A 26,961-nucleotide genomic window follows, 5' to 3' on the forward strand; every position below is an offset into this window, starting at 1 on the left:
CAGTTTTCAGCCCGAAAATGAGTCAATTTCAGGCTTTGGGTGGGAAGTTGGTGGGGGTTCCTCCATCAGTAGCCCCTTTTAACATCAGGCTCCCCTCCACCTTAAGGTTCGGTAATCACAGGACCTCCCTCCACCACCTGCGCCCCCACTTCCTGGTCTCTCTGCCGACACCCCAAACTCCTCTGCCCACCCACCTCCAGGCCTCCCTTACCATGTCCCACCCTGAGACCTCCAAAACTTACCTGTTCCTGGAATCCTGGGACTTTGGCTCAGGAGTCTGATTGCAGTCTCAGTCCTAGCTACTGCAGCTTTTGGCACTGCACAGACTAGAGACCTGTCAACCAATTAAATTGGCTGGTAGCTCTCTAAGGGGGGATTTCCTCCCAAGTGAGGGGCGTAAGTCCAGCCTCCAGCCAATTCACATTCATTGGAGCACTAAATGGCTGTGAGGCAGGCAATGAACACATCCCCACCGACTCTTCCCGCCATCCTAAAAACCCTGGCCCAAGTCTGTCAGTCTTAACTGAAAGAGGAGCAATCCAATTTTGATTTGACATATTGTGGCGATTATCTTCTTGAGTGCATGTGGAATCAATAAATTAAGCAACTACTGTATATTGAGCTGAAAAACAATTATTTACAAAAATAGTAATTAATACATACTCTACTGTTGCTCATAGAACACTTAGCTGTTTCTGTTTGTGACCTTTATGAATCCACACAGAGAGTGAAGAAGGATAGAATCACAACACTATCTCAGTTACCATATATGGTGGAGGGATTATGGATATCTGAGCACTGGGGCAAAAGATGGTTTGAAGATGCTTCCTGGATGGTGCTGTGTATCCAATGGGCCTTACATTGCTAGGGATCACATTTACTCAAGCTTCTCAACTTTGTGGAAGTCTTGGATAGGAGATTGTGATTTCCCAACCTCCTGGCTAAAATTGAGATCGTCAATTATTATTATTTTTTTATTATTCGTTCGTTGCTGACCAGGCCAGCATTTATTGCCCATCTCTAATTGCCCTACTCAGGGAGCAGTTAAGAGTCAACCTCATTGCCTGTTGGCCTAGAGCCAAATGTAGGCCAGACCAGGTAAGGATGGTAGATTTCCTTCCCTGAAGGACATCAGTGAACCAGATGGGTTTTTACAACTATCGGCAATGGTTTCATGGTCATTATCAGCCTTCCAGATCTTTTTTTATTGAATTCAAATTCCACCATGGTGGGATTTGAGCCCAGGTCTCCAGAGCATTACCCTGGGTCTCTGGATTACCAGTCCAGTGACAATACCACTACACCACCACCTCCCCAGTATTTCAAGTATCATGTTTAGTTTTGGTTAGATCTACTCCTCCATATCTTACATCACTTAGACCTTCTCCCTTTTTTATCTACTGCGCATCATCTGCTCCCTAGACCACAGAAGAAAGATGCTCTATTGCTGATTGTCCTTTCAGCTAATCATTAAATGCGGACTGTGTTTCTCTACCATTTGCTACGTATCTGAGAACATAAGAAATAGGAGCAGGAAGGGGGGGCCATGGGGCGCTGCGAACTTGCTTAACCATTCAAAAAACAAAGATAGAATTATAGAAAATTATAGCACAGAAAGAAGCCAGTCAGTCTGTGCTGGCTCTATGAAAGAACTCTCCTGCTCAATTCCACATGCTGTCTTTTTGTCCACAATCCTGTAAGTTCCCCATCCTCTTTATTTCTTTCATATTTCGATCACAACCCTTTCAATTTTTCTGGCTGCTTTTTCATTGTGTATTTGTACCTTTCCCAGTTTATTCCACTGGCAGCCTTTCTGCGGACAGATTCTGCTTGTATTTCCCAGCACTTGCCGGCAAGTGAGGGGCAGACAAGAGGCCACAGTATGAGTAAACATAGAAAATGCCGGAAGTGCACAGCAGATCTGTCAGCCTCTGTAAAAAGGATGAGATGGGTTAATGTTCCAGCTGTACATCCTTTGCCACAGCAGGCTTTTCTGCTGCTGTCAGGCCCTGCTGTGTGTTTCCAGCATGTTCTGTTTCCATTTCAGTTCTCACATCTTACACAGGGTGGAATTACATTTCTATCTCGGCCAGTTCGGCAATAGGACAATGGAGAACCATTGGGACTTGTAAATGTCTGAACGTGAGAGCATAAAACTCAACAGGCTTTTCATGTTAAAAGCAAAATACTGCAGATGCTGGAAATCTGAAACAAGAACGGAAAATGCTGGAAAAGCTGACAGCATCTGTGGAGAGAGGAACAGCTAGTGTTTCGAGTCTGTCTGTCTGGCTGGTTTTTCCTGTTTATTTCTGGAAAACTCTTTGGCAGAAGTTAGTCCAATAACTCTTCTTGCCAGTGAAAACTGTAGTGGAACTATAGGAACTTTACATTTAATAGAAGGCTTTCACCAGCTTTATAGATTGGGATAGCATCCATAACAGCCAGGTGCTTCATTTCATATCAGATGGGAGACAATAATGTAATATTTTAGCCTGTGAGCTTTATGATTCACCACTTGGAGAAATAGTGAGAGGGTCCAATTCGACCTATCTCACCATCAAAGTTAGAAATATGACATCAAGGAGCTCTAGTAAATTGAAGTCAGTGGAAATCAGGGGAAAAAAATCTCCGCTGGTTGGAGTCATACCTAGCACAAAGAAAGATGGTTGTGGTTGTTGGAGGTCAATAATCTCATCCCCTGGACACTTGTAGGAGTTCCTCAGAATACTATCCTGGGCCCAACCGCCTTTAGTTGCTTCATCAATGACCTTCCCTAAGGTCAGAAGTGGGTATTTTCGCTGATGAATGTACAATGTTCAGAACCATTCGCGACTCCTCATACTGAAGCAGTCTGTGGCCACATGCAGCAAGAACCGAACAGCATTCAGGCTTGGGTAAGTGGCAAATGGTGCCAGGCAACAATCATCTTCAATAAGAGAAAATCTCTCTCCACAGATGCTGCCAGGTCTGCTGAGTATTCCCACCATTTTCTGTTTAATTTCAGAATTCCCGTATCTGCAGTATTTTGCTTTTGCATTTTGTTGTGTGAGAATCTAATCACGAGCCCATGACATTCAGTGGCATTACCATTGTTGAATCCCCAACCCTCATCCTCCTGGGGGTTACCATTAACCAGAAACTGAACTGGACCAGCCATATAAATATAATGGCTACAAGAACAGGTCAGAGGCTGGGAATTCTGCAGTGAGTAATTCACCTCCTGACTCCCCAAAGCCTGTCCACCATGACACAGTACAAGTCAGGAGTGTGATGGAATACTCTCCACTTGCCTGGATGAGTGCAGCACCAACAACATTCAAGAAGCTCGACATCATCCAGGACAAAGCAGCCCTCTTGACCAATACTCCATCTAAATATATGCAACACAGTCAGGAATGTGTAGCACAAGGTAGACACAAGTTGGGCGCAGCTTTAAAATGCATGCACAGGCAGGGCAACAAACCAGATGCACACAGCAAGCATAGGTGAGAGGGAACATTGATTGGAACCACATCTACCACATTAAATTTTCATTCCGCCCATCACGTGTGCACCAAGAATGCAGTGTATACCATCTACAAGATTCCCTGCAGCAACTTGCCAAAACTTCTTCGAAACCTGCAAACTCTACTACCTAGAAGGACAAGGGCAGCAGATGCATAGAAACACCACGCCTGCAAGTTCCTCTCCAAGCCTCACACTGAGTTGGAACTATATCACTGCTCCATCAATGTCACTGGGTCAAAATCCTGGAACTCCCTTGCCTAACACTATAGTAGGAATATGATCAGGATATGGACTGCAAGGATTCAAGAAGCTGGTTCACCACCGCCTTCTCAAGGGCAATTAGGGATGGGCAATAAATGCTGGTCTTGCCAGTGACACCCACATCTCATTAGTCAAGCATTCCAAAAAGAAATGGACTTGTAGATGTCAATACAGATATCAGCAGGTTTTCTGTTTTTATCTACAAAGAAAACTATGAAGCCTGGTGTATTGTGATGTCCATTTTTGGTCATGGGAAACCTCAGTAACATCACCCATCTCAGCCCTTGTCTCAGTGCTTCTGCAACCCTCATCCATGCCTATGTTACCTCAAGATCTAACTTTTCCAATGATCTCCTGGCTGGCTTCTGACCTTTACACACTTCGTACACTTGAGAACTCTGCTGCCTTTATCTTAACTCGCACCAAGTCCTGTCCACCCATCACCCACCGTGCTCCTTGAACTACTTTTTAAAATCTCGTGATTTTAAAATTTCTAGCCTTGTTTCCAACTCCTTCCATTGCCTTGTCCCTCCCAGCTCTGTAACCTCCTCCAGCACTGCAACCCTCTGAGATCTCCGCACTACCACAGTTCGGGACTCTTCCATATTCTGACTTTAATCACCTTTTTGGTGGCCAGGCTTTCAGCTGTCTAGGCCCTAAGGTCTGAAATTCCCACCCTTCGCTTCTCCGCCTCTCCGCCCTTCTTCTTTTAAGACATTGCTTAAAATTTAGCTCTTTGATCGAGATTTTAGTCACCAGTCCTTAATGCCTCTTAACATGGCTCAGTGTCAAATTAAGCGACTTGAGTCATTTTACTAAGTTAAAGGCTCTATGGAAATGCAAGTTGTTGCTGTAAGAGCTACAGATTTAATAGACGGAAACACTCATAACCCAGCCGGGCTGTGAAGGCAGAAAAATAAATGACCAAGGAATCAAGTCAGAGAAATGGATTTTAAAAAATAGAGGAAATAAGATGTTCATTGGCTGTACCTTGAGCTCATATGATGGACACAGCTTGCTGCTTTCTACTATTTTTGATTTTGACAGCAGGTGGTGCCTCCTGTTTATAATTTGCAAATAATAACCTAGGATTTGTTCATGGTTGGCAACTCTGTTCTCATCACTGACAAGCTATTGACCAGCGATTTGTTTCATTGTTGTTATTAAATACCATTAGCATTCATCCGCCTGGTTGAAATCACCTGGTTAGTCCTAACTTGTAACAAGCCTTCCTTAATGCCCTATCCTAGCCTTTCTTTGAGATTTGACTGCCTAGTTCTCAGATAGACTTGGAGACTTGAACCTGATACAGCCAGAGGAAATGTTAGTACTTAGTTAGTACTTTGGAATATTTCTGATAGATGTGGTTAAGTTCTATATCAATTCAAGTATTGATCTTGAATAATATCTCTCTCTCACGTTCTCACATGCTGCCTCACAGACTCACGGTCCACTCATCCATTCACGATCTTCTCGCATGCCCCCTCACACTCAGTATCACATGCATGTGCTCCACTCTCACAATCTTCTCCCACTTTTGCAAGCTGTCTCTCATGCTCACTTTTGCACAATCTGCTGCTTGTTACACTTTTTTACACTAAGGGAATCAAGGAATAGGGGGATCAGGCAGGAAAGTGGAATTGAGATAGAAGATTAGCCATGATCTTGTTGAATGGTGGAGTGGGCTCAAAGGGCCGAAAGGCCTACTCCCACTCCTATTTCTTAAGTTCAATGTTCTTCAGAGTGAAAGACAGTGGAAAAAGAGGAAGGCAGTTAGACAGGATAAAAGTGTTCAAATATGTCTGTACCATGAACAAAGGAAACATTCTTTAATAGTTGTTAGGTCAGTTATTTCATTCCATGCCACCAGAATTTGATATTGGAGTCTAACTTTTGTGGTTTACTACAATTCATAGGTCTGTGACCTCCGCTACACATGAAATAGGAAAAATGATTACTAAGTGTTCTCTGCAACTGAAGCACTGTACAAAAATGCCTGTTTTGGCCGAACTGCCTCATAAAATCCTGTTAGAACTGCAGAAAAAAATAATCATGCACACCACAAGATGCAATCATATAACCTTGGAAGTTTGAACATACCAAGCATTGCTGGCCTCTGTGAAGATGATGAAAATGGAGCATCATTAATAGCTACAACACCAGTGGAAGTCTTGTTGAGCAGAGCAGTGATTATGAGAGGATTCACCCTTTTCGAGGTGGGGCATCATTCGTGAGGGCTGATTTGTGTTGCAATTGTGGGGGAGGTGGGTGTGTGCAGAATTAGGCTCCTCTCTCAGACAGCCTCAGCTCCAGGACAAAGCAGCTCACTTGATAGGTAACCCCATCCACCATCTTAAACATTATCAACCTCCACCACAACTTTGACACTGCCATCTGAACCGCCTGCAAGAACAAGGGTAGCAGGCAAATGGGAACACACCACCAGCAACTGCATGTTCCTCTCCAAGTCAAACACAATCCTGAATTGGAGCTACATCACTGTTGCTTCACTGTCACTGGGTCAAAATCCTGGAACACCCCACCTGACAGCCATGTGGGTATACCTACTACATGGACTGCAGTGATTCAAGAAGGCAGCTCACCACCACCTTTTTAATGGCAATGAGGAACAGGCAGGCCTTGTCAGTGATGTCCATAATCCATGAACAAATAAACAGAAGGTTCAGCACCATAAGATCATTAGAAATATTGGGTCAACCGGATCAAGAGTTTGCTTCGACTTTTCAATATCTGAAACAAGAACGAAAGATTTGCATTTATATAACATCTTTCATGATCATTGGACATCCCAAAGCACTTTTCAGATGAGTACAGTCTCTTAAAGTACAGTCACTGTTGTTATGTAGGAAACACGAATTCCAATTTGCAAATTCCCACCAGCAGCAATATGATATTGGCCAGCTATTCTGTTACAGTTATGTTGGTTGGGGAATAAATTTTGCCCAGGGCACTGGAAGATCCCGTTGATGGACAACCCTCCTGTAAAGTGCTTTGAGGCACTTTATTGTGTTGAAGGTGCTGTCTAAATGTAAGTTATTATTGTTGAGTGACATTAAAACTGAAGTGTTTTGCAACTAGACTATTTGATACAATAAAAGTACTGAATGGGCTGTGTGTTTGGCGGGATGGGGCAGGTAAAGTATGACCGCTGGCTAGCCCACCGCCTTCACGCCCACCCCTGACCAGTTCTCCATAATACGGGGAGTGGGTAAGGCTCCCGCTAGTCCACCCACCCTTATGTCTACTGAGACCCTTAACTGCCAGCTCTGGTAAAAAAGCAGGAAGGAAGTGAGGTACTTCCTTTGGGGGGTTCACCCTGTATGCATTGGGAGCACCCCCTCTAAGATTGTACCCCACTTTGTGCTGCCCCCTCGCTCGAAAACCTGACCCCGACCCACCTCCCACCCTTCGCTAGGGTGCCCAGTTCCTCTCTACCCGATGTCCACACTGACTTCTTTGTGGACTGCTTGCAGTCCCAGCAATGCCTCACTACTGAGTTCTGGTGCCACTGGGACTGCAAGAGCTGCGAGGGTGGGACTTTCTTCCATTGAAGGGCGGAGGTCCCACACTGAGCTTGTTAAGGCCGCCCAAAACATATTATCATGCGGCTAGCCATTTTTAAAGTCAGTTGGTTCACAACCGGTGGGTGGGGGTAAGCGTTAGGGTAAAATTCACCCCAATGAAATTTGTGCTTCACAAGTTCTTAAAAGCTATGGCGTTCCACTCTGTGACATGGTTTGTGGTGGACACTCCTTCATTCCTTTTAAAGCATGGGTGCACATGATTACTCTGTGTATCCAATAATGTGATGACCCTCAGGCCAGAATTTTCTGGGCAGTTTGAGGATGGACTGGGTGGTTGGAAGGCTCACTTTTGGCTCTGGCAGCAGGACTTCAGCTGTCCCTATAAAATACAGCATAGAAGGAGACCATTGCGGCTGTGCCAGATCTTTGAAGAGTACCACTCTCAAAAACATGACCGAAACTGTATACTGTAGTGATCTGTGCAAAACAAAAAGACCCCTCTTCTGAACTGAATGCTTAGTGACATTATTTTGTAAATAAGACATGCATTTGAATGACCTTAACTTTCCCTTCTCACCTTTCCACAGAAACACGAACAGACAGAGTGAAGAAATTATTTAGGCACTATACAGTCGGATCCTATGACAGTTTTGATGCTTTGAGGTAGGACCTGCACATTATTTCTCGATTCTTTTCTTGCTTTTAATTATCCTGAATAACACTGTACAAATGTAATTTTCCCGTCCAGAGGCTGATTTCAAAGAGTGCCTCGAGAAATGGGCGCAAGTGTGCTTTGAAGTTGCCAAAAATTCAGGGCACAACTTTACACCAAATTTTGATGAACTTTTACTTAACAAGCCTCTGCGCCACAGCTGAGAAACCTTTGGTACAATGTTGGCAGGTAAATGGTTAACATATTTGTGGGACCTTCTTCTGAACACACTTTTGTCAGAAGGTTAAGTGGTGAAATGGGCCTGTGCCTGTACTGTGACAGGGAAGATACGGTGTTGGCTGCTTGTTATCGGATGCATTAACTTCAATAGAACTGAATATCAGGTAGGACATATAGGATGGGTTTTAACTCACCCAAAACCCATTCACTTACAGAGTCACACTCGGGCCCATGGTGTGCGATACTGCCTAATTAGCAACACCCACCCTTCTCAGCTACCCCCCAACCCCGGACAAATTTCCATCCCAAATAAACTAGTTAATGCCCCTGAGACAATGGCAGTCAAAGGAACACCAGAGAAATTCATTTAGCATTCCACCTCTCATGCCACCAGCAGTAATCCTCAGGTTAATGTGTTCTGAGCAAATTATAGTGACTGAAATGTTATGTGCATCAAACGCTGAGTATTTTGCAATCTTCGTGGGCATATTTTTGTTCATGGTCAAAAGTGCAACGGTTATCTTTCGTCATTTTACAGAAATGCTAAGCACGGTTAGCTAATGAGTGATGGCAGCAGGCATTGGGACAGAAAGTCTTTCAGGTGATGTCAGGCATTGCAGTATGTGCAGAACAGGTGAAAATGTTTCTTGTTCCTAAATTTTGCTCAGGAGCACAGAGGAAAGTAATAATTGTCTCCAGTTTCCTTTGGTTGGAATTGTTGAAGACTGACTCCCTTGGTCATAGATGTGACCTTGAACATACAGTAATGTTTCCAGCCTTTAATAAATGTGTATCATTCTCAGGTTAGTTGGTTAAACATCTAGTCCTTGACCAATGACTTGTGTATTCAATCGCATGTGAGAATACAAAGCCAGAACGCTAGAAATTTCTGAAAGGTTAGCTGACATAATTGTAGGTCATCCCTCTGTTCCACTGTTTTAACACAGCGATTAACCATTTAGTTTAAATGGGCTATTGCCTCTGTTAAAATAGCACTAACACAAATTTCTAGCCTTAACATTATTCAACACTTCTCATAATCTACCTCTGTACTGGAAACCTTCTGCCACACAAATTCATGCTCACCCTGTGTTGCATACGTAATCTATCATGCATTGGCAGTGAGTTTGCTTTATGGAACAAAAGCCAAGCAACCTGTCCAAGATTACAAAACAGAATTAGGTTACAGTCTGTATTTAATGCATCACTATTAAGCTTTCAGTATTGAGACTGTTATGAGCTATAAAACTGTAAGAGCTATCTAGAGATGAGAACATTCTCTCAAAGTTGCATCAAGGTTCACCCTCTCAAACTACAGCTTATGAATCAATATTTGTCCTTCGCTTATCATAACTTCTGTCCAAAGCTGTTACGAGGATGTTCTTTAACTACAAGACAAAAGCAAATTTATACTGTGGATACCGGAAATCTGAAACTAAAACAAAAAATGTTGGAAATACTCAGCATGTCCGGTAGCATCTGTGGGAGAGAAAGCAAATTAATGTTTCAGATCAATATCCTTTCAGCTGAGGAAGAGGGGATTCCTTTCAAAGCAGTTGATTGCAGGATTTAAACAGGAGCATGAAGAAAATGAAGTATCTACAGGTTCTAGCACCACAATGTGGCATTGACTGAGAGGAGCAGCCTCCAAGGGCTTAGATTCAGCAAGGAGGTAACAGATCTCCAGCCATCTGCCACAAGGAGTTCTGCCAGTTTTCACTATAGATACATCATTGGTTGTGCCAGCCAAAGCTCCTTTCTCTCTCAATTTGGGTGCTTCAAGCTCCTTTCAGATCAGCATAAGGACCATCTTGAGGCTGGTGTCAACCTGTGGTGTCAGTCTCATCCCTGAATCAGAAGATTGTGGTCTTAACTTGCACTTGAGCTCATAATCTAGGCTGACACTTCAAAGCTGTGCAGAGGGAGCACTGTCAGAGGTGCCTTCTTTCAGGTGAGACATGAAAACCAAGGTCCCTCAGGCGACATGACACTATTTGAAAAAGAGCAGTAACCTTGGCTATAATTATCCTTCAATAAATATCATATAAAATGCATTACCTGATCATTTATAATTGCTCTTTGTTGAATCTCACTATGCAAATGAATGTAGGAAAATGACAGATGGGAAAAGACTTATTGGTCCACCCAGCCTGTCCAGCATGTACACAAATCATCTGCTTTATTTTCCTACACTACAATAACTGCATTTCAGAAGTACTTTAGTGGCTATTAAGCACTTGGGACACCTAAAGATCGTGAGAGCCACTTCCTATCAATTAATGTACTTTTCATAAATGTATCAAGCAATTAACTGATGCATGGTTGAGAGCAAGTCCAGCACTTCCAATGAAAAATAAGAAAATGGTGCAGCTAATTGTTTGAATGGGCTGCTACATTTCCAAAGGGGTGGGATTCCACAGATATCATTCATGCGGCCATCCAAACAGCAATTCCGGCTCTTCCTTTGTCCCAGTGCTGGCCCCTCCTCAACTCTTCAAGGTGGCAGCCTCCGCTAGCTTATTTTCCATTGTGCGTGTAGCTGTACTGGTATTTGGATAAGTTGTCGAGAGGAATACCGAATCCTTTGATGTTGTCTCTCATTGTAGCACGCGGGTAGGCTCTTATTCCAGGTCTATAATAACAGGAGAGAAAGAAAACAACAAAAACAACTTACGTTTATATAGCGCCTGTAACATCAGGACATCACGGTGACGGCTCAATGCCGCCATCTCATGGGCAGTTAGAGATAGGCAATGAGTTCTGGCCTTGCCAGCAATGCTCACATCCCGTGACTGATTAATAAAAAACATTGCACACTGTCCTGTATTTTAACAGGAGCATTATTAACCCGAATTATACGAGGCATCAGTCCCCACCCACCCCAGCTAAAGGGGAGCCCACCCAGGGGAAGAACAGCTGCCCAGCAGCCATTTAACAGCCAAATGGTCATTTATGGACTGGAGGTGCGATTTCTGCCCCTCAGGGACATGAAGTCCAGCCTCAAAATGTTGCCAGCCAATCAGAGACCAGCAGCTCTCAAGTACAGGCAGCACCAATGGCCACTGCCAGTACTGCACCCAGAGTTTCAGCAGGCATTCAGCATTGGGTTGGAACTTTGTTAATGTTTGGGGGTCAGGGAGGGGGGGCTTGGGGAGGGGGAAGAGGGGGTGGGGCTGGTGTTTGACAGGCCATCAGGGAAAGGGGAACCTGGTCGGAGTTTACACATTGGGGGAGGACCCTCCAGTAGGCCCAGGGAGCCAGTGAAGGAGGGAACCCCCCCCGCCATCTCCAACACCACACAACCCTCCAGCCCCACCTCCCCCTGGCCCCTGCCCAACCTCCAGCCTCCACAGGGACCTGCTGAGCTGGCCTCTTAGTGTGGGCCTCTCCTGCTGCTGGTTTAATCCCGGTAGCAGTAGGATGAGGTCCTTAAGTGGGCATTAATCTATATCCATCTGCAACCTCCTCATCTCCTCTTCACAACATACTTTTCTACTTATCTTTGTGTCACCTGCAAATTTAGCTACCATGCCTTCACTCCCCTCATCTAAGTCATTGATGAAAATCGTAAAAATTTGAGGCCCCAGCACAGACCCCTGTGGGACTCCACTTGTCACATCCTGCCAATAAGAAAAAGACTTATTTATATGTACTCTCTGCTTTCTGCCAGCCAGCCAATCTTTGATCCATGCTAATATGTCACCCCTTACACCACGTGCTTCTATTTTCTGTAATAACCTTTGATGTGGCACCTTATCAAATGTCTTCTGGAAATCCAAGTACAGTACGTCTACAGGCTCCCCTCTATCCACTGCACATGTTACTTCTTCAAAAAATTCCAATAAATTGATTAAACTTGATTTTCCTTTCACAAAACCATGCTGACTCTTTAAGATTCCCTTGAACTCTTCTAAGTGCCCAGCTATAACCTCCTTAATGAATGATTCTAACAACTTCCCCATGACAGAATGTCAATCTAACAGGCCTATAGTTTCCTGTTTTCTGCCTCCAATTGGCCTTTATTTAAGTTTAAAGTACTAGTCTTGGACCCACTCTTCTCTCCCTCAAACTGAATGTCAAATTTAATCAAATTATGATTGCTGCTACCTAGGGGTACCTTCACTGTGAGGTTATTAATTAATCCTATCTCATTGCACAATACCAGGTTTATTAAAGCCTGCTCTCTGGTTGACACTAGAATATGCTGTTCTAAGAAACGATCCAGAAAACATTCTATGAATTCCTCATCTAGGCTACCTTTGCCCATCTGATTTTACCAGAAATATGTAGATTAAAATCCCCAATGATTAAAGCCATACATACCCTTCTGACAAACTCTGATTATTTCTTCCTTTATACCCCGTCTCACCATATGGTTACTGTTAGGAGGCCTGTACACCGCTCCCACAAGTGACTTCTTGCCTTTATCATTTTTGATCTCTACACAAACCGTTCCTACATCCTGATTTCCTGAACTTAGGTCATCTCTCTCTAATGTGCTAATACCATCATTAATTAACAGAGCCACCCCTCCACCTTGTCCTCGCTTTCTGTCCTTCATGAATGTCTCCTGCCTTTCAATATTCAGGTTCCAATCTAAGTCATCCTGCAGCCATGTCTCTGTAATGGCTATCAGATCATACTTATTTATTTCTATTTGCACGATCAGTTCATCTGTTTTGTTTCAAATGCTACGTGCATTCAGATACAGAGCCTTTTGTTTTGTCCTTTTATATTTTTCTAACCTCTAGCCTTATATGCTGATTTACTCTTTGATTTGTACTCCCTGTGCCTTCCTGTCATGGTCTATTTATCATTTCCCATATTAATACCTTTCACTCTCGCCTTTTTTCTACTCTTTGATTTACCAAATCTTCCCAAGTTTGATTCCTTGCCCGCACTATTTTGTTTAAAATCCCCTCTGCTTCCTTAGTTATGTGGCTCACTGGAGCACTGGTTCCAGCATGGTTCAGATGTAGACCATCCCAATGGTACAGCCCCCACATTCCCAAGTGCCCCACGAACTGGAATCTGCATCTCCCATACTAATCTTTTGAACCATGTATTCATCTCTTTAATTTTATGTACCCTATGCCTATTTGCACTAACTCAGGTAATAATCTTTGGATTCTGCCTTTTAATTTAGTACCTAGCTTCCTATACTACAGTGCCATGGCCAGTTTGCTCAGCCACCCTGCAGCCTGCACTCTCATCCAAACAAGCTGAGAGAACCTCAAACCTATCGGACTATTGCAGAAGCTCACACTCCTGCCCTCTTACCTGCCTCACCCCGCAGTCACACCCTCCCACTGACCAAATCAGAACACCCTATCCCAAGTGGTGTGAATGCCTCCTGGTAACTTCATCCCTACCTGATGCATCGCAGAGTCTGCAGCTCAATGACTCTGACCTGAAGTTCCTTGAGCCACAAACACTTACTGTAGACGTGTTTGCCCTGGATCAACAGTGACATGCAAGAGTTCCCACATACTGAAGGCCAGGCAAGGTAAGGAAGGCAGATTAGTGAACAAGATGGGTTTTTACAACAATCAATTATAGCTTCACCATTACTGACTAGTTTTTTAATTCCAGATTTATTAATTTAATTTGAATTTCACCTGCTGCTGTGGTGGGATTTGAACTCATGTTTACCCCATACGTTAGCCTGGACCTCTGGATTACTAGTCCAGTGACATTACCACTGCACCACCGTCTCCCTACATTGGTGAAGCCATTAAAATTCAAAATGCAGAAGCGATATGCCAGAACTGGAGGAGCACAGGGATCTCAAAGAGTTATGGAGGAGGACTGTAGGAGGTTGAGAGATATGAAGGGTGAGACCGTGGAGAGATTTGAAAACAAGGATGAGAATTTTAAAATTGTGGCGTTGCTTGACTGGGAGCCAAAATAAGTCAGTGAGCACAGGTGTGATATGGGAATGGGACTATGTTAAGAGTGCTGGCTCTGAGATACATGCTGAAGCATTGCTTCCATTGGCTGGTGCTGGGTGTGATGTTTCATGATAGTGTGTCTAACAGTGTGAGTGAAAAAGTGAATGAGACTTAAGAGCAGGACGGTGCTCTCTCTGATCTCGGAGGAGGCCTCTAGCTTCACTTTCCCTTACTCCCTTGATGCTTCTTCAGGCAAGGGTGTCCTCATAAGGTTTGTCATTTCTGAAACCTCCTCCTCACCTGTAGAGATAAGCTTCTTGCAAGTTCAAAGTTCACGTACCGCGGCAGTGATTACTGTGGCAAAGCAAAGATGTGGTCAGGACTAACAGAAAATTACTTTTGCCAAAGTAAACAGGGGAGCTTTTGTCATCACGTTCTCGTACTATGATAATGGTGATAGTCTGATATCCAATTGGGGTGAGAAATACTTGAATGTCAAATTTGATTGTGATGTATTGTGCTCTCTGCTTGAGTCTCACTGCCCTGTGTGCAAGGTGGAGTGATTGATGCCATGAGGATTCTGTCTTCTAATATTTTGTGGGGTTATGTTCTCTCTCCTGAGTCAAGCACAAACTGCTTGCTCACCAGTTATCTACTGAGTATCCTTTAATAAAATAACATCATTTTCATAGCAATTACAATGAAATGTGACAGTGGTTTTTATAATGGGGGATATATTCGAATCAATTGGATGTATCCTTAAACGTAGACGATAGAAGAATTACAGACTTTGCTTTTGGTATAAAGTATTAGGAGTGATTTAACAAGTTAGGCAGCTTGTGATCATTTGAATGTCACAGGCTGTAACTGAAGTTTGTCCTGGTATTTATACAAGTAACATGCACACCTAATCATCACTTAACTGAGAGCTAGCACTTGCTTTAATAGTTTTCTTACCATTATTAACACTGTTAAATAGATTCCAATTTTGTATAAGCTGGAACACATAATGAAGGACTGCACCCGTGAACTGTTCTGTACACTTTTATTTTTAGAAAGGGTGCAGAGAGACAGTGGGACAGAATTGGCAGAATGTTGAAACTCTCTGCTCCAGGAAATGGGCTTGGATCAGGCACAGGCTGTTGGAATGAGAACCTCCTTCCTGTCGTGGTGTTAATGCGCCTCAGTGTGAGTAAGTTAGGACTTACCTTCTACCCTAAAGTAGCAAGGGATGATTCTCCCAGGAGTTGAGTCCGAGGCTAAACTCGGAGTGCTTTAAGTAATTTTATCTTTGAACAGCAACGTTCCTCAATGCAGCCCGAAACCCAGCAAAAAATTAATATTTCCTTTAAAAGATAAGTTCAATTCAGAGTGATCTAAATTTGACAGAAGGCTAGATGTGCATAATTTCATTTTAGATAAATAAACTTCAATCTTTTGAGCATTTAACGTCCTATTTAAAATGTGTCTCAATCAGAGAAGAGATTATATCTAACTGTGTCTGCATTCAAATTGATTCAATGTGAAATTGGAGCGATATTTCATTGAACAGCACTAATCCAGGTTGAGTAGAGGACAAAATTAATTTATCTCTAATCAGAACTCAACCTTGATGTTCTTGTAGCGTAATGAAGATTAACATGAAGTTTAATTAACACCTTTTCCCAGGCCCTCTGTTTTAAGGTGACCTGGCTGTTCTTATACTCTCCACTCTCCATAAATGTAAGCTCATCCAAAATGTTGCTGCCTGCATCCTAACGCACAGCAAGTCCAATTCACCCTTCGCCCATGATCACCATTTTACATTGACCCACGCTTGAGCAATGCCTCAATTTTAAAACCCTCATCCTTGCTTTCGAATCCTTCCGTAGCCATGTTCCTCCTATCTCTATAACCTCCTACAGCTTTACAACCTTCCAGGATATCATTGTTCCACCACTTCTGGTCCTTTGCACATCCCCGATTCTAATCACTCTGCCATTGCCACTCTGCTGTTGAGGCCAGAAGCCCAGAAATCCCCTCCCTAAACCTCTCTGCCTCTGACTTTACTTTCCTCTTTTAAGATCCTCCTTAAAACCTACCTCTTTGACCAAGCTGTGGCTTTTGGAGGTCAGTCATCTCAGTTCCAGGACATGGCTGCAGGATTTCCTCAGGGCAATGTCCTGGGCCAGCCATCTTCAGCTGCTTCATCAATGACCTTCCCACCACCATAAGGTCAGAAGTGGGAGTTAATGTTGAAATTTGTGCTTTAAGCTGATAATTAAGCATAGCTGCCCCCAGCTGGAGAAGGATTAGGAATCATTGCAAGGTATGTAAAGCAGTTCACTCTGGGTGCCTGGGAGGAACTGGGAGAGTCTATTACTTTATTTAGCTGTCTTGGAAATAAACCTGTTTTAAGGTACAGGTTAGCTTCAGACTCATTCTTCCTCAATGTACAATTATTGGAATTAACAGTGGGGTTGTTCACTGATAGTTGTACAATGTCCAGCACCATTCGTGAATCCCTAGACACTGAAGCAGTCCTCATCCACTCGCATCAAGATCTGGGCTCCATTCAGATTTGGGCTGATAAATTGCAAATAAGTTTTGCCACAAAAGTGCCTGGCAATAACCATCTCAAACAAGAGAGAATCTATTTCCCCTTGTCATTCAATGATATTACCCTTGCTGAATCCTTCACCATCAAAGTCCTGGGGGTTACCATTGATCAGAATCTTAACTGGACCAGCCATATAAACACTGTATCTACAAGAGCAGGTCAGAGGTTTGGAATTCTGCCTCGAGTAACTTGCCTCCTAACTCCCAAAGCCTGACCACCATCTACAAGGCACAAGTCAGTAGTGTAATGGAATACTCTCCATCTGCCTGGATGAGTGCAGCTCCAACAACACTCAAGAAGTTTGACACCATCCGGGATGAAACAGCCCACTTAATTGGCACCCTATCTACTTAAGTACTCACTTCCTCAACCACCAGTGCAGCAATGTTTACCATCTACAAGATGCACTACAGTAACTTACCGAAGCTGCTTCTTTCCAAACACTTTCCAAACCCGCGACCTCTACCACCTTGAAAGCCAAGGGCAGTGAATGCATGGGAACACCACCTGCAAGTTCCCCTCCAAGCCACATAGGATCCTGACTTGAAACAACATCACCATTTCTTCCCTGTCACTAAGTCAAAAAACCCTCTCTTCCTAACAGCGCTGTGGATGTACTTACACAACATGGACTGCAGCGGCTCAAGAAGGCAAGGACAATTATGGATGGGCAACAAATGCTGGCCTTGATATTCTCATGCCAGCAACAAATAAAATAAAAATCTGCCCTAATGTAACTCTTAAGTGGCTTGCTACCAAATTTTGTTTGATAATGCTCTTGTGAAACATCCAAAGATGCTTTATTACGTTCAAAATGCCATATAAATGAAAGTTGTGTTATTGTTGTTGAATAAGCCAGGGTTCTACTTGTTACCTGCTATTGTGTTATTTACAGCTACATTGGGAATCGGTTCTGGTGATCCAATTGCTTTTGGTTGGTCAATAAGTTTATTGTTACTGAACAAGCCAAATCAGTTATAATACACAATGACATTGTGTCGGGGTTTTGAAATTGAGGGCTGAGGTTTCCTAGCCCGTTGATGGGCTGTGAGGCAGGAGAACTGGCAAAATGCCTGGGGAAGCTGTCAGGAGAGGAGCCTGATGTCTTCCCACTGCCATCGTATATTGCCAGTGACCGGAACCTTAGCAGCATGGCTGCCTACCTGGTGGCCAATTAAGTCACTCAAAGGCCTAATTAAGAGCTAGTTCCCGCCCCCAGGGGCATGCCTGCATTGGGAGGACCTGCTGCCACATGGGGAGACCTCCAGGTAACCACTGCTGGCCTCCTTATTGAGTGCTCCACAGCCCAAGGAGGGCCCCCCCAGTGGCAATGGCTGCCCCTGCACCCAAGGCGCTGCTGTCATACCACCGCCCCAACACCACCGGCCCCAATCTTCACCAAAACAACTTACCTCTTTTTGAGGGCAAATTGACACTGAGAGGCCCTCTTCCTGATGTTGTAGTTTCACTGTTGGCCACTGCTAGTAGTGGTGCTGCTGAGCATGGGGACGGGCCACTGCCCCCAATTGGACAGCGGCCCAAGTGGTGGCTTGTCATTTGGAACTGCTGGCAAAATGCCGCCCCATGGTGCCACCGCCCGCCAGTCCTGGGATTTTAGCCTCCACCAAAAAATTCATCCCTTATATTCCGGAGCCTTTGCTATTATGCAGTAGAAAGGTCTCAAAGGCCTTGAAGATTGAAAGAAAGAATTTGTATTTCTATAGCCTTCCACAACCTCAGGATGCACCAAAGAGCTTTACAGCCAATTAAGTACTTTTGAGGTATCGTCACTACTGTAAAGTGTGGAATGTGGCAGCCAATTTGCATACAGCTTGAATTTCCCGCTGCAAAGCCACTTCTAATGTACTTATGGACTCCTGACTCAGTGGTGGGGGTGGGGGCTGCATGCACCATTGACAAAATTGTACAAATGTGGCGAAAAGCCCCTCAGTTGGCTGCTTAATAAACACAATTGGCTGCTTGACGCTTCTGGGCTGATAGATGTAATCCCTGAGATGCCACTTCCAAAAAAAATCACACAACTGGCACAACGCACTCTTGTAATTAATTGCCATCGCACCCACCTCAGAACCCACCTCTGCCTCCGTGGCAAAAGTCAGCCCATTGGCAAAGCTGAAAGGTGAGCTGGCAAGAGTGGACTGGATACAGCTATTAGACAGAAAAACTGTGTCAAATTAGTGGGAGGCATTCAAAGGTGAGACTCTACAGGCACAGTGTAGACATGACCCCACAAATAAAAAGGGTGGTACTGTCAAATCTAGAGCCCCCTGCTTATCCAGAAGCATACAGGCCAAGATAAAGCAGAAAAAGAAAGCTTATGACAGTCACAAAAGACTTAATACTGTAGAAAACCTGGAGGAGTTTAGAAAGTAAAAATGGAAATTAGGAAAGCAAAGGGAGGATACAAAAAATATTGGCAGGTATAATCAAAGAAAATCCTAAGATGTTTTACCAGTACATTAAGAGCGAGAGAATAACGAAGGAAAAGGTATGGCCTAGCAGAGATGTACATGGTAACTTGTGGGCTGATGCAGAAGATGTGGGCAGGGTTCTCAATGAGTACTTTGTCTCTGCCTTCACTAAGGAGAAGGATGATGCAGACATCCTAGTTAAAGAGGGGGAGTGTTAGATATAATAAGCATAATGAGAGAGGAAATACAGGAGGAACTGGCATACTTGAAGGTGGATAAATAACCAGGGCCAGATGGATTGTATCCCAGGCTGTTGAAGGAAGCCAGGGAGGAAATAGTGGATGCTCTGAGGATCATTTTCCAATCCTCACTAGGTATAGGCAAGGTCCCAAAGGATTGGAGGTCTGCGAACATTGTATCATTATTTAAAAAGGGTGTGAGGGATAGGCCAGAAAATTATAGGCTGGTCAGTCTGACTTCGGTGGTGGGAAAATTATTGGGAACAGTTCTGAGAGACAGGATAAACTGTCCCTTAGAACAGCACAGATTGATCAGGGATAGCCAGCATGGCTTTGTTAGGGGAAGATGGTGTCTCAATAGAGTTTTTTGAGAAAGTAACAAGGAAGATTGATGAGGGTAGTGCAGTGGATGTTGTCTACGTGGATTTCAGTAAAGCATTTGACAAGGTCCCACATGGCAGACTCGTCAGGAAAGTGAAATCCATGGGATACAGGGGAAGGTGGCAGGTTGGATCCAAAATTGGTTCAGCAACAGGAAACAAAGGATAATGGTCGATGAATGATTTTGCGAATGGAGAACAGTTTCCAGTGGTGTTCTGCAGGGCTCAGTGTTGGGGCCATTGCTGTTTGTCATATATATTAATGACTTAGATTTAAATGTAGGAGGCATGATTGGGAAATTTGCTGTGTAGTTGATAGTGAAGAAAATAGCTGTCGACTCCAGAATGATATCAATGGTTTGGTTGAGTGGGTGGAAAAGTGGCAAATGGAATTCAATCTGGAAAAGTGTGAGGAATTGCATTTGGAGAGGGCAAACAAAGCAAGGGAATATTCAATAAATGGGAGAATATTGAGAGGGGTTGAGGAAGTGAAAGACCTTGGAGTGCATGTCCACAGGTCCTTGAAGGTGGCAGGACAGGTGGACAAGATGGTCAAGAAAGCATACAGAATGCTTTTCTTAATTAGGTGAGGTATTGAATACAAAAGCAGGCATGTAATGATGGAACTGTATAAAATGCTGGTTAGGCCACAGCTAGAATTTTGTGTACAGTTCTGGTCACCACATTACAGGAAGGACATAACTGCTCTAGAGAGAGCACAGAGCAGATTTACAAGAATGTTGCCAGGGCTTGAAAATTGCAGCTATGAGGAGAGGCTACATAGGCTAGGGTTGTTTTCTTTAGAACAGAGGAGGCTAAGGGGTGACCAAATTGAGGTGTGCAAAATTGAGGAGCCTCGATAGAGTAGACAGGAAAGACTTGTTTCCCCTAGCTGAGGGGTCAATTACCAGGGGGCATAGATTTAATGTGATTGATTGAATGATTAGAAGGGGATATGAGGAAAATCTTTTTCACCCAGAGGGTGATAGGCATCTGGAATTCACTGCTCAAGTTGGTGATTGAGGCTGAAATGCTCAACTAATTTAAAAGGTACTTGGATCTGCACCTGAAGTGCTGAAACTTGCAAGGCTACAGACCAGGTGCTGGAAAGTGGGATTAAAATGAGTGGTTAATCTCCTTTTTCCCTTTTTGGCTGGCGCAGACACACGATGGGCTGAATGGCCTCTTTCTGAGCTGTAACTTTTCTATGGTTCTATGACCTCCCTTCTCCTTTTGGTTTCCATCACAATGGCCTCCAGCACACATCTGTGAACCTGGGAACCCTCTCTCTCACCTGTTGCTCCATTTGTTCTGTTTCCAATTGCAGACAATTGCAGTCCTTACAGTCAGCAGCAGCTTTTGTTCAGAGGGCAGGCTGCCTTTAAAGATTGGGTTATTTGGAACATGTGTTAGCCTCACACACTGCTAGCTCCCCTGTTGAGAGTTTAGCCAGACAGCATGCAGCGCGGGTTGCAATCAGCTTAAAGTTATAGTCATGGAAATGAAGACAAAGTTGCTGTGTTGCCTGGCTCAATCAATTTGGTGCAGACCGATCACAAATTGTGACCCTCACATCAAAAAACAGGAGGAAATGAATTTTTAACCATCTGTGTGTGTTGGTGCATCTTGCTCATGTCTGAAGGTACCTTCTTGAAAAATTAATTTCGACCATACGATGTGGTTGAGACAAATAGCGTGGATGCCTTTAAAGGGAAACTGGATAAGTACATGAGGGAGAAAGGATTAGACAGAATCGTTGATAGTGTTAGATGAAGTAAGATGCAAGAGGCTCCTGTGCAGCATAAATACCAGTACAGACCTGTTGAACTAAATAGCCAATATCTGTGCTGCAAAATTCAATCTGAAACATTAGTTTAGAAGTTTCACTTTCTACTAACTGACGTAAGAAATCAAAAATATAAAGAATTTGCAGGCATACTTTACAGCCTTGGATCCCAAAGAGCCAATGAAAATTCTGTTGAAGAGAAGACCCAAATCACACAGTAACACTTACAGTATTTAAAAAAAAATATTTTGCACCTGCATGTTCTTGAGACTTGCTCAAAGACCATAGGGTAAAACTTGCTTTTGGCATTATTAGCGGATGAACGCTTAACACTTTCTTTTGTCTGCTGTTTTATATTATGCTAATTCAGGTTTTATCAGCTAACATGGATGGAGGGTTGCCATAGAAACATAAGAAAGGGTTGTCCACCAGTATAGCCAAGAGTACTGCCTCCCGCATATCCATTCATCAAACGAAGCTTGTGTCACTCTTACAAAGTATGACCTTACAAAGTATTGACAGCACAGTAAAAGGTCCGTGCAGTGTTTTTGCTCCACATAAGCCTCCGTCCACCCCTCTTCATCTGACCCCATCAACATAACAGTAACAACTAGCATTTATATAGCACCTTTTGTGCATCAAAACATCCCATGGCACTTCACAAGGGTTGCCAAACAATGTTTGACACTGAGTCACATAGGAAGTACTAGGTTAGATGGCGAAAAGGTTGATCAATAGGTTTCAAGGAGTCTCTTAAAGAAGGAGGGAGAGGCATAGAAATGGAGAGAGGATGCCAGAGCTTCGGGCCTAGGCAACTGAAGGCATGGCTGCTACAGCTGGAATGACTAAAATGGGGAATGCTCAAGAGGCTAGAATTGGCGGAGTGTGGAGATCTCGGGGGCTGTAAGGCGGGAGAAGGTTACAGAGACAGGGACAGAGGTAGAGATTTGTTTGACAAATTTGTTGAGGGTTTTTTTGAGGTTGCAAATAGCAGAATAGATAAGTGAAGTTAGATCCAGTGGATTAGGAGAATGGTGGGAAATAGCAGAGGCAGCACAGGCAGCTAAATGGATGGTTTTGATCTTATTAACAAAGAAATCTACGAACACTTTGCATTTATTGTTGGCAGTAAGGGTGGAGCAGGCAGGGGAGGATGGTTTTAAGAAGGCAATTTGTGATGGAGAAGAGAAGTTAGGTGTTTTCTTTGCATTTCTGAATAATCTTTCGATAGTGAGTAGTTTTAGCAACAGAGATGCTCTGATCTGATCATGATTTAGCATGATCTGATAATGCTTATGATCCTGTCAGATCTGGCAATGGACAGTTAAACCAGTTGTCTGTCAAAGACAGAACAAAGATGGGGAGGAACTTAAGGAATGACTACGGTAGGAGAGTGCAAAGGATTTAAAGAAATAAAGACTTGCATTTATTGTGTTTTTCACGGCCACCAGACGTCTCAAGCACTTTACAGTCGATGAATGGACAAGGACATCAAAGATGGTAGAGAGGTTGTGACTTTGTAAATTAGTTGCTGCAGAAATGTCATGATGCAGTGTAGGCCAAAGGTTTGAATTTAAAATTGCAGTCCTAAGGTACAAGCAGGGAAAGATTTTTTTCCAAGGGGCAGATACAGAAAGAATGGGATAGAGAGAGGGAAAGGAATACAGGTAGAGAATGATATAAAGAAATGGTCTGAGCTTGCCTTATCAGTGGGAGTAGCGAGGAGATCTGAGATAACAAGGTTGAGTTCCTGAATATGGATAAGAGAGTTTAAATGGAAAGCGAGACTTAGGAAGTAAAGGAGGCAGTAAACTCAGAGGAGAGAGAGAAAGAAGATACAAAAGCAAAAATACCTGGAAAAACTCAGCAGGTCTGGCAGCAGCTGCGGAGAGGAACACAGTTAATGTTTCGAGTCCGTATGACTCTTCACCAGAACTAAGGAAAAATATAGAAGAGGTGAAATATAAGCTGGTTTAAGGGGTTGGGGGGCGGGGGGTGTGAGTGGGACAGGTAGAGCTGGATAGAGGGCCAGTGATAGGTGGGGATAACCAAAAGATGTCACAGACAAAAGGACAAAGAGGTGTTGATGGTGGTGACATTAGCTAAGAAATGTGCTAATGGTGACATTAAGGTTGAAAGCAGGATGAGCAAGGGACAGATAGCCCTAGTGGGGGTGAGGGGAAGGGATCGATATAGGCTAAAAGGTAGAGATAAAACAATGGTTGGAAACACATTTAAAAATAATGGAAATAGGTGGGAAAAGAAAAATCTATATAAATTATTGGACAAAGGGGATCGGAAAGGGGATGGGGATGGAGGAAAAAGTTCATGATCTAAAGTTGTTGAACTCAATATTCAGTCCGGAAGGCTGTAAAGTGCCTAGTCGGAAGATGAGGTGCTGTTCCTCCAGTTTACGTTGAGCTTCACTGGAACATTGCAGCAGGCCAAGGAAGGACATGTGGGCATGAGAGCAGGGTGGTGTGTTGAAATGGCAAGCGACAGGGAGGTCTGGGTTATGCTTGCGGACAGACCGAAGGTGTTCCGCAAAGCGGTCACCCAGTCTGCATTTGGTCTCTCCAATGTAGAGGAGACCGCATTGGAAGCAGCGAATGCAGTAGACTAAATTGAGGGAAGTACAAGTGAAGTGCTGCTTCACTTGAAAGGAATGTTTGGGCCCTTGGACGGTGAGGAGGGGGGAAGTAAAGGGGCAGGTTTTGCACCTTCTGCGGTTGCTTGGGAAGGTGCCATGGGAGGGGGTTGAGGTGTAGGGGGTGATGGAGGAGTGGACCAGGCTGTCCCGGAGGGAACGAAGGGAAGATGTGTATGGTGGTGGCAAAATGCTGGATTTGGCAGAAATGGCGGAGGATGATCCTTTGAATGCGGAGGCTGGTGGGGTGATAAGTGAGGACAAGGGGGACCCTATCATGTTTCTGGGAGGGAGAGGAAGGTGCGAGGGCGGATGCGTGGGAGATGGGCCGGACAAGAAAGAAGATGTTCTACTCCTTCCTCCTACGTGGGTTTATCTAGTTTCCTCTTGAATGCAATTATTTTATTCGCCTTAACTACTCCATGTGGTAGCAAGTTCCATTCTAAACACTCTCTCTGTAAAGAAGTTTCTCCTGAATTTCTTATTGGATTTATTAGTGACTATCTTATATTTATGGCCCCTATTTCTAGTCTGAGCTGTAATTGGAAACATCTTTCCCACAAGTACCCTATTAAACCCTTTACTAATCTTAAAGATGTCTATTAGGTCACTTCTCAGACTTCTCCTTTCTTGAGAAAATAGCCCCAGCCTGTTCAACCTCTTAAGTTCTGATATAATTCTGATACATCTTTTTCTTGTACCTTCTCCAGTGACTCAATCCTTGTTTATAATATGGAAGTCAAAATTGTTCACAACATTCTATACAGTGAAAAAAGCCAGAATCTGCCTGCACTCTTACAGAAGATCCAAATTATGGCTTTTCTCACGAGCAAAATTAATTTCAGATTTGAATATTTTCTGTTTCCATTAATTTTCCCTATAGCATTGCAAGGTTTTTTTCTATTTTTAATGGGATGTGGGCATCGCTGGCTAGGCCAGCATTTATTGCCCATCTCTAATTGCCCTTGAAAAGTTGGTGGTGAGCTGCCTTCTTGAACCACTGCAGTCCCTGTGGTGTAGGCACACCCACAGCACTGTTAGGGATAGAGTTCGAGGATTTCGACCCAGCAACAGTGAAGGAACAGCGATATATTTCCACGTCAGGATGGTGAGTGTCTTGGAGGAGATCTTCCAGGTGGTGGTGTTCTCATGCATTTGCTGCCCTTGTCTTTCTAGATGATAGAAGTCACAGGTTTGGAAGATGCTGTCAAAGGAGCCTTGGTGAGTTGCTGCAGTGTATCTTGTAGGTGGCACACATTGCTGCCACTATGCATCAGTGGTGGAGGGCGTGAATTTTGTGGATTGGGTGGCAATCAAGTGGGCTGTTTTGTCCCGGATGGTGTCAAGCTTCTTGAGGTTTGATGAAATACCATTGGGCAAAAATAAATTGTGAACACTATTCCCTTAAGAGGTTCTTTAGTTGCAGCCGGGTGCCCTCCCTGGCCCTTTCCCCATGTATAATATTTGGCTGAAGATATTTTTCCTTCCATCAGCAGTATTGATTGCATTGTGCTGCTACTGAAAGTGGAAGATTCTCTCTCTGGAGAGTCCTGCATCTATTATCAGCCTGTTTGCTGAAGAATGATTCTATTTCAGCCGATCCTGACTCTACCTTACAGTTTGTTCAGTGCTGTTCCTTCATATTGAACCCTGGGTTCAGAATCAGACACTCCTCTTTGTATGTCTCTTCCTCCAGCGCAGAGAGATTTATGTCAAGTGCCTTTTCAAGGCTCGAGTCAACAGAGACAGTTTTGTGATGTCTCCTGATCAGGAGTCCCTTTCACAAATTGCATATTGCTAACAGAACCCCATTTAAAACCCGAACAAGCCTTTTTAGTGTGGTATTTCTTTGCACTCTGTTAATTCTGTCTATACTGTTGGGAATATTTCAAGGGGTAGAAGCTTCAGCAGTTGGAATGTGTCAGCCATTCCCTATCAGGATCCTGGTAAAGTAATTGGTAAAAGCAGCAAAAGCGACATGAGGAAAAACATTTCCAGGCAGCGAGTGGTTAAGGTCTGGAATGCATTGCCTGAGAGTGTGGGGGAGGCAGATTCAATCAAAGCATTCAAAATGGAATTAGATTGTTATTTGAAGAAGAAGAATGTGCAGGGTCATGGGCAGAAGGAGGGCGAATGGCACTAAGTGAATTGCTCATTCGGAGAGCTGGTACAGGCCAGGCACAGCGGGTCTCGCCGTGGCAGACGCGATGAGCCATTCAAAAGTCTTTCCGGCGGGAGGGGACGGAAGATTCCGGCCAGTGGGCCGATTGGCCTCCTCCTGTGCTGTAACAATTCTGTGATTCTGTTCCTAGCAGAATCAGGAAGGGAACAGACCGGCTCATTGTGAAGCTGGCCCCTCAGCCAGCCATCCAGCAAAGGTCAGCTTGTGTCCACTGAGCTCAGTGCACTGGGCTCAGGTTACTCTCTCTCTGTGTCGGGCGAATTCTTATGAGATGGTCCTGCAGCTACAGAGAGAATTGGTTTGGAAAATCAAACCTCAAACCCCAGTGCCTTCTTTCCTAACCATAGGCTTTGACACCAACAGTTTTCCTTGAGGCACAGAGTCCGTAGCCAGTCTCACAAAGGATCGATAGATGCACGCTCAATGCAGAAATTGTTTGATGGCTTGGAGGCAACCAAGAATAATCCACAGCAATTTAACAAGGGTTCCCCAAGGAGATGATCCAACTAGAGCATAGCTATTAACATAGAGTCCAAGTCCCTCATCACACACCCAGTTACTTTGAAGGTTCTAATTTCCAAGCATACAAAAGTAGACTGA

At 43.9% G+C, this 26,961-nt stretch overlaps 1 protein-coding gene across 4 annotated transcripts in view; it reads left to right on the forward strand.

Moving 5' to 3' along the window:
• Window positions 1-26,961, forward strand: part of shank2b (SH3 and multiple ankyrin repeat domains 2b) — a 1,028,817-nt gene that overhangs the window by 625,225 nt on the left and 376,631 nt on the right. For all 4 annotated transcript variants that reach the window (XM_078549478.1, XM_078549479.1, XM_078549480.1 and 1 more), the window contains one exon: window positions 7,901-7,976. In XM_078549478.1, the coding sequence (XP_078405604.1) occupies window positions 7,901-7,976 (76 nt within the window). The remainder of the gene's footprint in view (window positions 1-7,900; window positions 7,977-26,961) is intronic.

This window comes from Cetorhinus maximus, chromosome 9, assembly GCF_964194155.1.
Source record: "Cetorhinus maximus chromosome 9, sCetMax3.hap1.1, whole genome shotgun sequence".
Lineage (NCBI taxonomy): Eukaryota > Metazoa > Chordata > Chondrichthyes > Lamniformes > Cetorhinidae > Cetorhinus > Cetorhinus maximus.